This window comes from Lepus europaeus, chromosome 3, assembly GCF_033115175.1.
Source record: "Lepus europaeus isolate LE1 chromosome 3, mLepTim1.pri, whole genome shotgun sequence".
Taxonomy (NCBI): domain Eukaryota; kingdom Metazoa; phylum Chordata; class Mammalia; order Lagomorpha; family Leporidae; genus Lepus; species Lepus europaeus.
Window position 1 is genome coordinate 94,545,883 of NC_084829.1, and position 16,180 is coordinate 94,562,062.

Consider the following 16,180-nt stretch of genomic DNA (forward strand, 5'->3'; position numbering starts at 1 on the left):
ATTGAAAACAAAACCCAGGTATGTGCTGCCTACAAGAATCACATCTCACCAACAATGATGCACACATACTGAAAGTGAAAGGATGGAAAAGATATTCCATGCTAATAGAAACCAAAAAAGAATTGGGGTAGCCATCTTAATATCAGACAAAATAGACTTTGACACAAAAACTATTAAAAGAGACCAAGAAGGGCACTATGTAATGATTAATGGATCAATTCAGCAGGAATATGTAACTATTATAAATGTATATGCACCTAGTTAGAGGACACCTGGCTATTTAAAAGAAATGTTAAGGGATCTGAAGGGAGATGTAGAATCAAATACAGTGGTAATTGGGGATTTCAATACCCTACTTTCAGCAACAGACAGATTAACCAGATAGGAAATCAGCAAGGAAACAGCAAAGTTAATTGACATTGTAGACCAAATGGACCTAATATATCTATAGAACTTTCCATCCTACAGTTACAGAATACACATTCTTCTCAGCAACTGCAAGGAACTTTCTGTAGGATTTACCACATGCTAGGCCATAAAGCAAGTGTCAGCAAATTAAAACAATATCAAAATTATACCATGCAGCTTCTCTGACCAAAATGGAATGAAGTTGATAATCAACAACTCAGGAATCTCTAGAACATATATAAATACATGCAGACTGAACAACATGCTCCTGAATGAACAGTGGGTCATAGAAGAAATCAAAAGAGAAATAAAAAAATTTCTGGAAACAAACGAAGATGACAATACAACATGCCAAAACTTATGGGATACAGCAAAATCAGGATTAAGAGGAGAGTTTATAGTAATTGGTTCCTATATCAAGAAATTGAAAAGGCACCAAATAAGTGAGCTATCAATGGATCTCAAGAATCTAGAAAAACAACAGAGAACCAAACCCAAAACTAATAGGAGAAAAGAAATAATTATTGAAATTGAGGAAATCACTCCCAAGTTCTTTCTATAAAGCCAGCATCTCCTCAATTCCTGAACCCAGAGAAGACACAACAAAGAGATCTACAGACTAATTTCCCTGATGAACATAGATGCAAAATTCTTCAACAAAATTCTAGCCAATCAAATCCAACAACACACCAGAAAGAAATCAACAAAATTGAATCCAAAAAAATACAAAAGATCACAAAATGAAGAGCTGCTTTTTTGAAAAAATAAGCAAAACTGATACACCATTGGCCCAAATAACCCACAAAAGAAGAGAGAAGACCTAAATTAATAAAATTAGAGATGAAAAAGGAAATGTAACAACAGACACCAAAGAAATAAAAGGAATCATCAGAAATATGAGATAGAGCTGTATGCCAACAAATTGGGAAACCTAGAAGAAATGGATAGATTCCTGGGCACATACAAAGTACAAAATTCAGCCATGAAGACATAGAAAACCTAAATATACCCATAACCAAGATGAAAGTTGAATCAGTAATAAAGACCCTGCAAACAAAGAAAAGCCCAGGACTGGATGGCTTCACTGCTGAATTCTATCATACATTTAAAGAAGAACTAACTCCAATTCTTCTCAAGTTATTTACAACAATTGAAATTGAGGAAATCACTCCCAAGTTCTTTCTATAAAGCCAGCATCTCCTTAATTCCTGAACCCAGAGAAGACACAACAAAGAGATCTACAGACTAATTTCCCTGATGAATATAGATGCAAAAATCTTCAACAAAATTCTAGCCAATCAAATCCAACAACACACCAGAAAGATCATTCACCCAGACCAAGTGGGATTTATCCTTGGTATGCAGGCATGGTTCAACATTCGCAACCCAATCAGTGTGATACATCACATTAACAAACTGAAGAACAAAAACCATATGACTATCTCAATAGATGCAAAGGAAGCACTTTATAAAATATAGCATGATGAAAACTCTAAGCAAATTGGGTATAGAAGGAATATTCTTCAACACAATCAAGGCAATTTATGAGAGACACATGGCCAGCATCTGACTGAATGGGGAAAAGTTGGAAGCATTCCCATTGAGATCAAGATCCAGACAAGGATGCCCACTCTCACCATTCTATTCAATATAGGCTTGGGAGTTTTAACCAGAGCCATTAGGTGTGAAAAAGAAATCAAGAGATTCAAATTTGGAAAGAAGAAGTTAAATTATTCCTATTTGCAAATGACATGATTCTATATATAGGCGATCCAAAGACTTCAACAAGAGATTATTGGAACTATAGACGAGTTTGTTAAAGTTGCAAGATATAAAATCAATACATAAAAATCAACAGCCTTTGTATACACAGACAATACCTCAGCTGAGAAGGAACTTCCAAGATCAACCCCATTCACAATAGCTGCAAAAAAATCAAATACCTTGGAATAAATTTAACCACGGATGTAAAAGATCTCTGTAATGAGAATTGCAAAACATAAGAAAGAAATAGAAAAAGATACAAAAAAGGAAAAATCTCCCATGTTCATGGATTTGAAGAGTCAATATTGGCAAAATGTCCATTCTTCCAAAAGCAATTTACAGATTCAGTGCAATACCAATCAAAATACCAAAGACCTTCTGAAATTCATATGGAAACACAGGAGACCTCGAATAACTAAAGCAATCTTATACAACAAAAACAAAGCCAGAGGCATCACAATATTAGGTTTCAAGGCATACTACAAGGCAGTTTTAATTAAAACAACTTGGTACTGATGCAAAAGCAGATGTATAGGCTGATAGAACAGAATATACACGTCAGAAATCAATCTAAGCATCTACAACCAATTTATATTCGACCAAAGAGTTAAAACAAATCCCTGGAGAAAAGACAGTCTCTTTGACAAATGGTGCTGGGAAAGCTGGATTTCCACATGTGGAAGTATGAAGCAGAACCCTTCCCTTACACCTTACATGAAAATACATTCAAAATGGATTAAAGACCTAAATCTATGACTTGATACCATCAATTATTAGAGAACATTGGGGAAACCGTGCAAGATATTGACATAGGTAAAGAGTTCTTGGAAAAGACTCCAGAGACACAGGCAATCAAAGGCAAAATTAACAAATGGGATTACATCAAATTGAGAAATTTCTTTACTACAAAAGAAGCACTCAAGAAAGTAAAGAGGCAACTGACAAAATGGGAGAAATTATTTGCAAACTATGCAACTTATAAACTATTAATAATCAGAATATATAAAGAGATCAAGAAACTCAACAACAACAAAACAAACAACCTACTTAAGAGATGGTCCAAGGACTTAAAACAGACATTTTTCTAAAGAGGAAATCCAAACAGACACATGAAAAACGTTCAGGATCACTAGCTTTCAGGGAAATGCAAATCAAAACCCAATGAGGTTTCACCTCACCCCAGTTAGAATGGCTTTCATACAGAAATCAACAAACAACAAATGCTGGCAAGGACATGGGGAAAAAGGTACCCTAATCCACTGTTGGTGGGAATGTAAACTAGTAAAACCATTATGGAAGACAGTTTGGAGATACTTCAGAAATCTGAATATAGACCTACCATATGACCCAGCCATTTCACTCCTGAGAATTTACCCAAGGGAAATTAATTCAGCAAATAAAAGAGTTATCTGTACCCCCATGTTTATTGCAGCTCAATTCACATTAGCTAAGACATGGAATCAACTTAAATGCCTGTCAACTGAAGACTGGACAAAGAAATTAAGGGATATGTACTCTATGGAATACTATGCAGCAGTAAAAAATGAAATCCAGTCATTGCAACAAAATGGATGAATCTGGAATACATCATACATAGTGAAATAGACCAGTGCCAAAGGGACAAATACTATATGTACTCCCTGATCTGTGATAATAGAGCACCTAAAAGGAAATGAGTAGAAGTGAATTGATATTTTGAGAAGCAATGTCTTGAATAGCCCTTGTCCTCACTGTTAAGGAATATCTTTTTTTTTTCCTTTCCTTTTTTTTTCTCTCTTCTTCATACTACTTGTTGAACTCTTTACTTATCATAGAGTTAATCATATTTGTATAAAGTCAGTTGAAAATAGAGCTCAGTAAAAAAATAAGAGTGGAAATAAGAGAGGGAGGAGGAATTTTGTAACTGTAAAGCTATATTGTTCTGCATACATTCCTGTGAACTCACTTCTAAGGGTACAGTTTAAAAACTTGCCATGGGACCCCAAATCTCATTAAGCTGGGTGGTAAAAATGCCATCTTATGTGGTAAAGTGACCGTATTAATTATAAAAGTGATCCTATAGATATGATTTAGTGTTAACAGGATCATATAAATAAGGTCAAATGTCTGATAATAATAATAGATAGAATTAAAAAGAAGAGAATGTTCCAACATGGGAAACAATCCACACAGCAGATTCATAGAATGACAACTGCTTTAAATAGCATTCTGACCTCAGAATCAGTACTTAAGGCATTCTGGTCTGGCTGAAAACCCCATGAGAGCATTTCAGGCATGGATAGCCAAGACTATACAAAAAAATGTTCTACCTGAAGGATCTCTGTGAGAGAGAGCCCAGTGGAAAGAAGTGGCCATCAAAGAAGATATGTGCTTTTGTCTGAAGGGAGGAGAGAACTTCTACTTTGCTTATGGCCTTGTCTAAATACTGACAAAGATTGTGGATTCAAAAGGCTTCCATAGCATTGGTAGCTCATGCCAAAAGTCTCAGGTGATCACTGACATTATGCATAAGAGTGTTAATTGTTATATTAACAACAGGAGTCACTGTGCACTTATTTCCCATGTAGGATTTCTGTCCTCAATGAGTTGTATTATGAGAATTAACTATAAAACTTGTTCTCAAACAGTAAATTTTTTGTGCATGTATTTGCACAAATTGTTGAAATCTTTACTTAGTATAGAATTGGTCTTCTGTGTATAAAGTTAATTGAAATGAATCTTAATGGAGAATGGGACTGGGAATGGGAGAGGGAGGAGGAGGTGGGGTGGGAGTAGGAGTGGGTGTATGGGTATGGTGGGAAGAATCACTATATTCCTAAAGTTGTATTTATGAAATTTGTGCTGATTAAAAAAAGGTTTCTTTGGGGAAGCAAAAAAAACTTTTGCAGTGATGCTTCTGAAAGAAGATGCTGATATAGAGACAGAGGTTCAGGGTCCCTTTTTGTGTATAGGTAGCTCAGCCACAAAACTTTATCCTGTATCCTAAAAATGAAGCCCAATAAATGACTAAGCCTTCCTGAAAATAAAGATGGAGACAAGCTTTGAAAATAGATGTAATATATGTTGGAAATGGAGAAAGTGGAACACCTGTCCCTTTCTCATGAAACAAACAAACAAACAAAAAAAAAAACCTAAAAAGCCTGGTAATAAATAGTCCCTCCACAGCCCCCTGAAGCGTTGTAAGTGCCTCCTTTCAGTGCCATTGCCTTATTTTCTGTACCACAATTTGTTTGTGTTTCCTAATTGCCACCTACAGAGGTGCTCTTCCTTCCTAGCAGATGCTGTGAGCATTTGTGCTCTGTGATTGCTTTGACGGGACAGCCTCTGCCCCAGAGAACGGCCCATGGGCATGTGAGCAGTGCAGGCTGGGCAGTTTGCCAGCTGTGCCTTTCAGAACAGCGATAGTCTTTGTTGATATGCACATCTAAGGCACTATCCCTATTATTATTTTACAATTCTTACCATGATTTTCTATTTTACATGTTCTCTGATAAAATATTAACATTTTAGTACAACCTGACATCCAGAAAAGCATATCCTTATAAAAACTCACATTATCTAGTCTCATCTTTGTGGGAAGATTTTTATAACTGCTTCAAAATGTTTAATAGCTTTAGAACTGACCATGCTTTTTAGTTATTCTAATCTTATCTCATAAGGCATCTGTATAAAGAAGTGTTTCCATGTTGTATGTTTTAAAAATTACTATCACGTAGTTGTGTTATCTTTAGTTACAACTGCCTAAATATTAATAATAATTTCTGTTCTTTTCATTTTATTTGTCTTGCCAGAAGTTTGTCCGGAAATTTTAACATACCTCTATTATTTATACAGATCAAATAGAAGACACAGCAAGAGTAAGGTGGATATGAAAAATAAAATTAGCAAACTTGTTTGAATGATTTGAGCTCTGGGTTGAATAGTTGAAGAAGATACATACATGGGACATTTAGGAAAACCAATCATGTTCCAGGGTTAGGGTAGGAAAAGGTTAATAAATTTTAAACATTAAGTACTATATATCTTTAACACAGTGAAATTAAATTAGAACTTAACAAAAAGTTAAATAAACTTCTGTGCAAGGGTACTTAAGAAGTTTGGGGAAATGGGGCCAGTGCCGCGGCTCGCTAGGCTAATCCTCTGCCTGCGGTGCCAGCATCCTGGGTTCTAGTCCCAGTCAGGGTGCCGGATGCTCCTCTTCCAGTCCAGCTCTCTGCTGTGGCCCGGGAGTGCAGTGGAGGATGGCCCAGGTCCTTGGGCCCTGCACCCGCATGGGAGACCAGGAGGAAGCGCCTGGCTCCTGGCTTTGGATCAGCGCAGTGTGCCGGCCGTGGCGGCCATTATGGGGTGAACCAATGGAAAAGGAAGACCTTTCTCTCTGTCTCTCTCTCTCACTGTCTTAACTCTGCCTGTCAAAAAAAAAAAAAAAAAAAGTTTGGGGAAATGTATATTATGAAAAAACTATGTAAGGATTTCATAACTGTTTGCATGAAAATACACTTATTTTGCATTCAAATTTTTCATTTTCCATGAGTATTTTGAAGTATCCTCATCTATCTGTAAGATAAAATACATTCCTACATAACTTATAAATAAACTCAAAGTAGAAGGAAGACTATAAAAATGCGGGAAAATTAGTGAAGTAGGAATCAATAATACACTAGAAAAAATTATCCAACTCACAAAAAAGGAAAAGCATGCAAGATTTTTTTTAAAAGTTTTTTTTTTATTATTTATTTGACAGGTAGAGTCATAGACAGTGAGAGAGAGAGACAGAGAGAAAAGTCTTCCTTGCATTGGTTCACTCCCCAAATGGCCGCTACAGCTGGCGCTGCATTGATCCGATGGCAGGAGCCAGGTGCTTCTCCTGGTCTCCCATGGGGTGCAGGGCCCAAGCACTTGGGCCATCCTCCACTGCCCTCCCCCCGGGCCACAGCAGAGAGCTGGACTGGAAGAGGAGCAACCGGGACTAGAACCCGGCGCCCATATGGGATGCTGGCACCGCAGGTGGAGGATTAATCAAGTGAGCCATGGCACCGGCCCTTAAAAAGATTTTTTTAAAAATTCTTATTTGAAATAGATGGAGAGAGAGGTAGAGACAGGAAGAGTATCTTCCATCTACTTGTTCACTCCCTAAATGGCTGCAATGGCCAGAACTGAGCTGATCCGAATCCAGGAGCCAGGAGCACTTCTGGATCTCCCACATGGGTGCAGGGGCACAAGGACTTGGGGCATCCTCTGCTGCTTTCCCAGGCACATTAGCAAGGAGCTGGAACTGGCACCCATATGGGATGCTGGCGCTGCTGGCTGGAGCTTTAATCCACTGTGCAACAGCACCAACTCCAGCATGTATGATCTGGAAGCTGCTTTGGACTAGAGCTGTCTTCTCTTTTGGATCACAAGAAGTGAGCAGTTTCCTCGCACAGAGCACTTCTTCCAGTCTTTATCCAAGCAAGTGTTTGTCATTTTCATTGTCTTTGGGTTTCTTCAGGATTAGTAAAATATTGGACAGTAGTGTTGTGGAGTGTGGGAACGGTTTTTTAAGCGGCTTTGGATCACTTCACTTGAGTGCTTGCACAAGGGAGTAAGTGAAGTAAAGTTGCCAATAAGTGACCGAGTCCTGCCAAAAAATGGGCACAAGTGAAGCTGCACATTTAAATGTATTCATGAGTATATTTCCACTCATTTTATTTTTCAGATTTATTTTGTTTATTTGAAAGACAGTTACAGAGAGAGGCCTTCCCTCTGCTGGTTCACTCCCCATATGGCCGCAACGGCCGGAGCTGCGCCGATCTGAAGCCAGGAGCCAGGAGCTTCCTCCTGGTCTCCCACACGGGCGCAGGGGTCCAAGGACTTGGGCCATCCTCCACTGCTATCCCTTGCCACAGCAGAGAGCTGGATCAGAAGAGGAGCAGCCGGGATCAGAACCGGTGCCATTATGGGATGCCGGCGCTTCAGGCCAGGGCTTTAACCTGCTGCGCTACAGCACTGGCCCCTTCACTCATTTTAATATCAAGTTAGCTCAAAGAACAGAAAACAAGTTGAAGTCCTAACATCATTAAAAAATAAAGAGGACTCTATCACATCATATATAGGAGACCAGAGTGCTGCCAGAGATCACTTGTTCACATCTCCTATTTTAGAATAGTTATAGATGTTAGCTTAGACATACGCATTTTAAAAACACCCAAACTAGAAAACTTTACAGTCACATCATTTTTTTTTGTCCCCAAATAATTTTTCTTTAGAATGACCACATAGCATATGCACTAACTAATTGTTAATGTTTGGCTGTTCCCTAACAAGGAAATTCATCCTCAAGAGATGAAGGGGAACAACTGGCTATTTTAAAGCACAGAGGGTTTATTTATTTGAAAGGTAGAGTTACAGAGAGAGAGAGGGAGAGACAGGGAGATCTCCCAACTGCTGTTTTACGCTCCAAATGGCTGCAACAGCTGGAGGTGGGCCCAAGCCAAAACCAGGAGACAGGAATATCTTCTGGGTCTCCCACAGGGTGCAGGGCCCAAGAATTTGGGCCATTTCTGCTGCTTCTCCAGATGCATTAGCAGGGAACTGAGTCAGAAGTGAGGCTACTGGGAATGGAAATGGTGCCCATATGGGATGCCAGCAGCCCAGGCAGCAGCTTTACCCACCGTGCCACAATGCCAGCCCTAAATCTTTCAAAAAAACAAAAAAGTACAGGAGAGTGGTAGAGAAAATTGTATACATGCTAAAAATATCAAAGTTTAAATATTTATATAATGAGGTGAAATCTATGTAATCCTTAACTCAAGATTAATATGAAGATTATTAATCCAAAAGCATGGTTGATTAATGAAGTCACACTGAAATAGTTCAGATTTTTCCATCAACATCTAGAAGGACTGAAAATTTTTTTTTTTTTGCTTCAAAAATACCAGCCAATGATCTGTCTCATTCAATTACACCCTTTGTACCCAAATCCAGGCTCACTTGTCATTTGTAGGATTCAGCCACACTGAGATGCAGCACATTTGGTGTGCTGAAAGCACAGTATTTTATTTCCTTCTCCTGTTCTGATGTAGCAGACTATTTGATCTATCACAAGGAAAACCAAACAAGAGAAAAGCTAAGATGCTCTTGAACTAATACTTGTTTAGATATTGACATTTGCACTTGTTAGTAATAGACTCATAGAAAAATAATATAAATAGATTTCTGACAAAAGTGAAGGTCCTTTTGTTTATGTAGTTGATGTGTAAGCAAATGTCTGGCTTGGAAGTTGGACTCTCATCTAGTGTGCCGTGGATGACAAGTAGCGCATAAGGGAGCAGCTGCATAAGTGTGCAAGTGATTAGTCTGTGTTTCCAGATCACCTCTACTGTTCTCTTCATTTACTATTATTTCCTTTTGGCTGGAGGATATGCTGCCAAGCTGGCACCACCTTCTCCCAAATGTCTTCTTTCTGCCAGTTTACAGGGGAGTGTTTTGGAGAAAAACTGCCAATGCTTCCTTTTCCCTTCTCAGATTAAATACATTACATCTGCTTAACATATGCAGTCTCTGTTGGCCCAGGGAACCAGACAAAAGCTCTTTGGATGATTACCTCACTGGTATTTTGCTTCCTAAAAATGTATTCGGCTGAAAGGATGGATATCATGATGGCACGAATTCCTTGCTCTTTCTGGGTTGCATCCTTGAGCTCCAATACTGGCTCTGCCACTTATTAGCTACGTTTCACAGAGCAAGTCATTTCATTTTTCCTGTATCTTAGCTTCTTGTCAGTTGTAGTACATACCTTATGTATTCATGATAAATTTTAAATGATATCGAAATTACTGATGAAATACTATTCAAAATCCCATTCAGATTTCTCTTTTTCTCATGGGCTGGAATGACACTTGTCAAACTGTTCTGAAACTTCTTTACAAACATTAGATGCATTAAAAACAACTAAGAAGTGTTTGAAGATGAACGAGATTTGCCTTGCCTAGTGAAAATAACTGTAAAAGTGACACTGCAAATGCATATATAAATTAATGAAAGAGAACAGAGAAAATATTTGTATTTAGTATGAATGAGATATTTTGAATTAGCAGTGAAAGGGTATATTGTTCAATAAATGGTTATGACAACTATATGTCCTTTTGGAAAAAAAAATTGCAAGAAGCTCTTTTATAATTTTAGGGCTAAATGATTTTCTCATTCATGAGCTTGGATCCTCAGATTTCAAGGGTTCTTTTCATTTTTTTTAAAGATTTATTTATTTATTTGAAAGAATTACATAAAGAGAGGAGAGGCAGAGAGAGAGAGAGAGAGAGAGAGAGAGAGGTCGGTCTTCCATCCGCTGATTTACTCCCCAATCGGCTGCAACGGCTGGAGCTGCGCCAGTCTGAAGCCAGGAGCCAGGAGCTTCTTCAGGGTCTCCCATGTGGTACAGGGGCCAAGGACTTTGGCCATCTTCTACTGCTTTCCCAGGCCAAAGCAGAGAGCTGGACTGGAAGTGGAGCAGCTGGGACTTGAACCGGGTCCCACGTGGGATGCCGGCATTGCAGACAGCGCCCTCATCTGCTGTGCCACAGCACTGGCCCCGGTTCTTTTTATTTATAATTTAAAAACTTAAGCATTAACCATATTTGCTAGATGAAGGCAGGAGAGTGGAAAAATTAGAAGACACCAAGGGGTCTGTGTTTGGAAAATGTGGGCACACCTACTTCTAGAATGCAGCTAGAGGAAATGGGACAAAGGTAGATAGAAGTAGAGCAATGTCAGTGACAATTTATTTACTGTGAAATCATGGACTCCAAGAAAGGAAAGGTTTTAGATAAGGCTGGAGGAAAGTTGAATAAAGAGAGATTAAGATGATTGAGGACTGGAAAGAGCCTGATGAGTCTGACGAATGGGATGAGAGGAGCTTTCATGAAGATTTTCTAGTAGTAACAGTGAGCCAGATTCAGTTAGCTGACAGCAGGCACAGACTAACAATGAAGCTATGCCACACAAGAGGAGACGGGACTCCAACTTGAAGGGGAAATAAGCTGGGGAAAAATTTCTAGAATCAACTAATTTGGAACCTGTTACTAAGATGTTTTACATGTGCCAGACATGGAGCTAGATGTCACCAATTTTCACAACAAAGCTATAAGTTCCTGTTTTCATTTTACAGTTAGACTTGTGAGCCAACATTATGACACTAACATCAGCTAGTTTGGGCACATTGTTTAACCAGACTAAGTTGGTTTTATTAGGTGAGGATAGTGCTGCCTACTCTCATATTGTTCTGAATTATAAAGTATGTTTTGTACAGTCCCATGTGTATACATATATAGCACTTATTAGGAACTTAGTATTTCTCATACCATACTAGCAAAAGAAATAAAGCGTAAGGTATGGTGATGGTGGCATCAGTGAATTTAAATTCAGGCTTCCTTTGATGTGTCTACAGCTTATTTTGAGCAATTATCTTTGACATACAAGTTTCTTCTCTTCTTTTGTAGGTATTGGATGTAAGTAGAGAAGGCAAAGAAGAAGTATTCTATGGGCCTACACTCCCTTTTGCTTCCAATGGAATAGCAGCATGCTTCCTTCCAGCTCCGTATTTCACATGCCCTAACCTTCAGACTCTTCAAGTGCCTCATCACAGAATTGGCACCATCTGAAAAGCCAGTGCTCAGTTAATAACCATCATGAACAAAACATGAGGAAAACAAAGGCTGACTTTCGGATACTGGGCATGAAAAGACTCAGTGCTCAACGCTTCCTTGTCTTGTTTCATAGGTCTCTGTTCAGATAAATATTAGCAAAAAATGAACAGTTTTCTAAAATACATTATTGAGAATTCTTGTCACCCTTCTCATCATGTCAACATACAATATATATGACTTTTATTGTCATGTAGCTTAGTGCCAACTTAACAAAACATTGTTGTTTCATGGGTCTTTAAAGCATTCTTTGTGACTTTTTCTAATCAGTGCTGTCCAAGACATGACGCTATTAGGCAATTTATTTTACACAATGGCATCCATGATCTTTAAAAGAAAACTTCTGTACTTCACTATTTAAATGTGGACTTCTAATTTGTCTTTTACAATTTAACATTATGCAGCCTGCTCAGTTGAGACTCAACATTATTACACCATAAATTTTTAAGTGCCATATTTTATTCAAGGTGATACGAAAAATAGAAATACAATGTAATAGCAGTTGGAATACCCAGATTTTACACTTGGGTTACTCTGACCTAAGGTCAGAACCTTAACTTTACAGTACTTCAGATTTCCCACTTTTTAAGGAGAGAAATTATTGATTTCCATATTAATTCACATGAAAATTAGATAACTACTTTTAAGTTCTTCACCTAAGAGAAAAGGTTACTCAAATCACAAGGTATCTTACTGTCTTAACAGCTTTGTACATGAACCAGCAGATTATTTTTGAAGTTTAAAGATTACTAGGTAGAACTTGGACAGCAAGCTATGGGATAAATGATTCTGAAGACTGCTGAAAGAGACAGACTAATTAGTAAAAAGGGAGTTTACCAACACCAAAGATATCTAACCTTGCACAAATCCTTTCCTCAAATAATAACTCTCTTAAATGTCTCATTTAAAATCATTTAATGAAAAAAAATGACCTTTTACAGCATAAAAACCTTAGTTGTACTAATTAAGGTACCATAAAGTGCTTTGACATAAGTTTGAACCTAGAATTGGCAGGTCTAATAAAAGTTTTTCCTCTTTGTTAAAGGTTATGTCAATCTTGAGTGCTTGTGGGATTCTTCACCACCACCAATACATATTTTATTACTAACACTTTTAATAATGCATAAGATTTCTTTTTTAGGCTAGGTTTTTGGGTTTGCTTTGTCTAGAACAAAAAATAAACAAGTTAATAATCATATTTGAACATGAATTCAACAAGTCTGAGTTTTCTGTTTTCATAATCATGTCAGGACTTAAGATCATCTTTATTAAGATTTTACTTTGGCAATTTAATCATTCAGCAATCCTTCTCTTACAGGAAACTGTTATTTCATACATGTAGCCATTTTTAGTAAAAAAAAAAAAAAAGGATGAAAAAAAATCTTTACCATAAATAATTCACAAACTTTATATATACATCATTGTAAGAAGCCTAAAGCATTGTTTTTAAAATATATATAATTCAGGTCATTCAGATTGAAGGACACAGGGGAGATTGAGGATTAGGGAAAAAGGTGATTTAAAAAAATGGGTAGCCATGTGGTGCAGCAGTAAAGTTGCCACTTATGATGCTTGCATTCCATACTGGAGTGCTTCATTTGAGGTTCAGTGACTCTACTTCTGATCTAGCTTCCTGCTAATTCACATGTTGGAAGGAAACAGATGATGGTTCAAGTACTTGGATCCTTGACACTACAGGATCCTGGCTTGACTGGCCCAGCCTCAGCTGCTGCAGGCATTTGAAGGGTGAACCGGCAGATGTTTTTCACTGTATCAAGAACATGAATTTATTTTAGGCAAACAAAAATTGTTTATGGGCCGGCGCCGCGGCTCACTAGGCTAATCCTCCGCCTTGCGGCGCCGGCACACCGGGTTCTAGTCCTGGTCGGGGCACCGATCCTGTCCCGGTTGCCCCTCTTCCAGGCCAGCTCTCTGCTGTGGCCAGGGAGTGCAGTGGAGGATGGCCCAAGTGCTTGGGCCCTGCACCCCATGGGAGACCAGGATAGGCACCTGGCTCCTGCCATCGAATCAGCACAGTGCGCCGGCCGCAGCGCGCTACCGCGGCGGCCATTGGAGGGTGAACCAATGGCAAAAGGAAGACCTTTCTCTCTGTCTCTCTCTCACTGTCCACTCTGCCTGTCAAAAATTAAAAAAAATTAAAAAAAAATTGTTTATGGACAGTTCTGAACAGTGAAAATTGATGCTGACAATTTAGAGGTTATATTTAGAAAGGCATAAGCCATGTAAACTAAATTTTAAAAGTTAGGAGAGGAGCCAGCACTGTAGCTTAGCGGGTAAAGCCTCTGCCTGCAGTGCCGGCATCCCATTTGGGCACTGGTTCTAGTCCCAGCTGCTCTTCCAATCATGCTCTTTGCTGTGGCCTGGGAAAGCAATAGAAGGTGGCCCAAGTGCTTGTACCCACATGAGAGACCCAGAAGAAGCTCCTGGCTCCTGACTTCGGATTGGTGCCTTCTCTCTCTGCCTCTGCCTCTCTGTAACTGCCTTTCAAATAAATCTTAAAAAAAAAAAAAAAAAAAAAAAAAAAAAAAAAAAAAAAAGGGCCAGCTCCGCAGCTCACTAGCCTAATCCTCCCCTGCGGTGCCGGCACACAGGGTTCTAGTTCCGGTTGGGGCGCCGGATTCTGTCCGGGTTGAAAAAAAAAAAGGACACATGAATAAGAGAACATATATCATAAAAAAAGTGAAGGGATTCCACTCTAGCATTTCCGGTATTTTTTTTTTTCTTTTTTAAGATTTATTTATTTGAAAGAGTTACGCAGAGAGAAAAGGAGAGGCAGAGAGAGAAGTCTTCCATACACTGGTTCACTCCTCAGAAGGCCTCAAAGGCCAGAGCTGCAATGATCCGAAGCCAGGAGCTAGGAGCTTCTTCCAGGTCTCCCATGTGGGTGCAGGGGCCAAGGACTTGGGCCATCTTCTACTGCTTTCCCAGGCCACAGCAGAGAGTTGGATTGGAAGTGGAGCAGCCAGGACTCAAACCTGCGCTCATTTGGGATGCCAGCACTGTAGGCAGCAGCTTTACCTGCTAGGTATGCCACAGCGCTGGCCCCCAAGTCTTTTCAACGAGAGCTAAGCAAATAGTATTTTGTTTACTAAATTTTCTGCTTGGCACATGAATATCTCTTCCAGCAGTTTTACCTTCTAACCCCACTAAAATCTATTTGTATTCTGAGATACTGCATTAAAGGAATGAAAGGGAAACAGTCTAAAATAAGGTTGCCTCACTTGATAATGGAAAGGCAGCCTTAGACTATACTTGATTATTTCTGTGTTTAGAAATCATTTAAATCAGAATGTATTATAAAACCCCTCTTTGGTGATCTTTATCATGTATTACTAATATCACAGAATTGAATTCAGGATTTTAAAAAGCTCTGGATAGAACTCACATTTTGTATACTACAGCCAAAGAGTAGCATCAAAAGTACATCTTTTCAGAAAAAAGAAAAAACCCAGATCACTTACAATTAGATCCTTTTCTTCAAAATTGTAAGAAACAAAAATCCTATTAAACTATGTTTGGTCACATAAGCCAACTTCTGTTGAAACTACTCAAATATACATTTTCTATTTAAGTGAAAAATCCAGTCATAAATCTGTTTTAAAAGATTATTTATTTGAAAGAATTAGGGAGAGGGAGAGACAGAGATCTTCCATCTGCTAGTTCACTCCCCAAATGGATGTAATGGCCAGGGCTGGGCCAGGCCAAAGCCAGGAGCCAGAAGCTTCATCCAAGTCTCTCATGTGGGTGCAGGGATGAGCCATCTTCTGCTGCTTTCCCAGGCATATTAGCAGGGAGCTTGATTAGAAGTGGAGCAGCCAGGACCAGAACCGGCACCCATATTGCATGATGGTGCTGCAGAGTGGCTTAACCAGCTGTGCGCAGTGCTGGCTCTGAACCTGTAGTAAATTTAAACATTTACTTACTTTCATTTCACTGGCAGAGGGACAAACAGTGATCGTTCATTTGCTGACTCCCCAAATACCTGCAACAGCCAGGGCAGGGCCAGGCCAAAGCCAGGAGCCCTAGAACTCAGTCCAGATCTCTCCTGCGGTTGGCAGGGACCCAAGTACTGGAGCCGTCAACTGCTGCCTCCCAGGTGCACATGATCCAGGAGGCTGGATCAGAAGGGGAATAGCTGGGACGCAAAGCACGTGCTGTGGTACAGGAGTAGGCAGCCTGCCCTATTCTACAGTGATTTATCATCCATTCTCATTCTTCCAAAGTAAAGGCCATATTTAAATTTGTATGGGAGGCAGCAGGTGATGGCTGAAATAGTTAGATCCCTGTTACCCACACGGGTGTCCTGG

The 16,180-nt window shown here is 39.1% G+C and overlaps 1 protein-coding gene across 1 annotated transcript in view; it reads left to right on the forward strand.

Annotated features, from left to right (window-relative positions):
- The window catches only part of KLHL32 (kelch like family member 32), a 243,599-nt gene extending 230,691 nt beyond the window's left edge, over positions 1-12,908 (forward strand). The window contains exon 11 of the mRNA XM_062187625.1: positions 11,649-12,908. Coding sequence (XP_062043609.1) covers positions 11,649-11,810 — 162 coding nt within the window. The 3' untranslated portion in view covers positions 11,811-12,908. The remainder of the gene's footprint in view (positions 1-11,648) is intronic.
- The last annotated feature ends 3,272 nt before the right edge of the window (positions 12,909-16,180 follow it).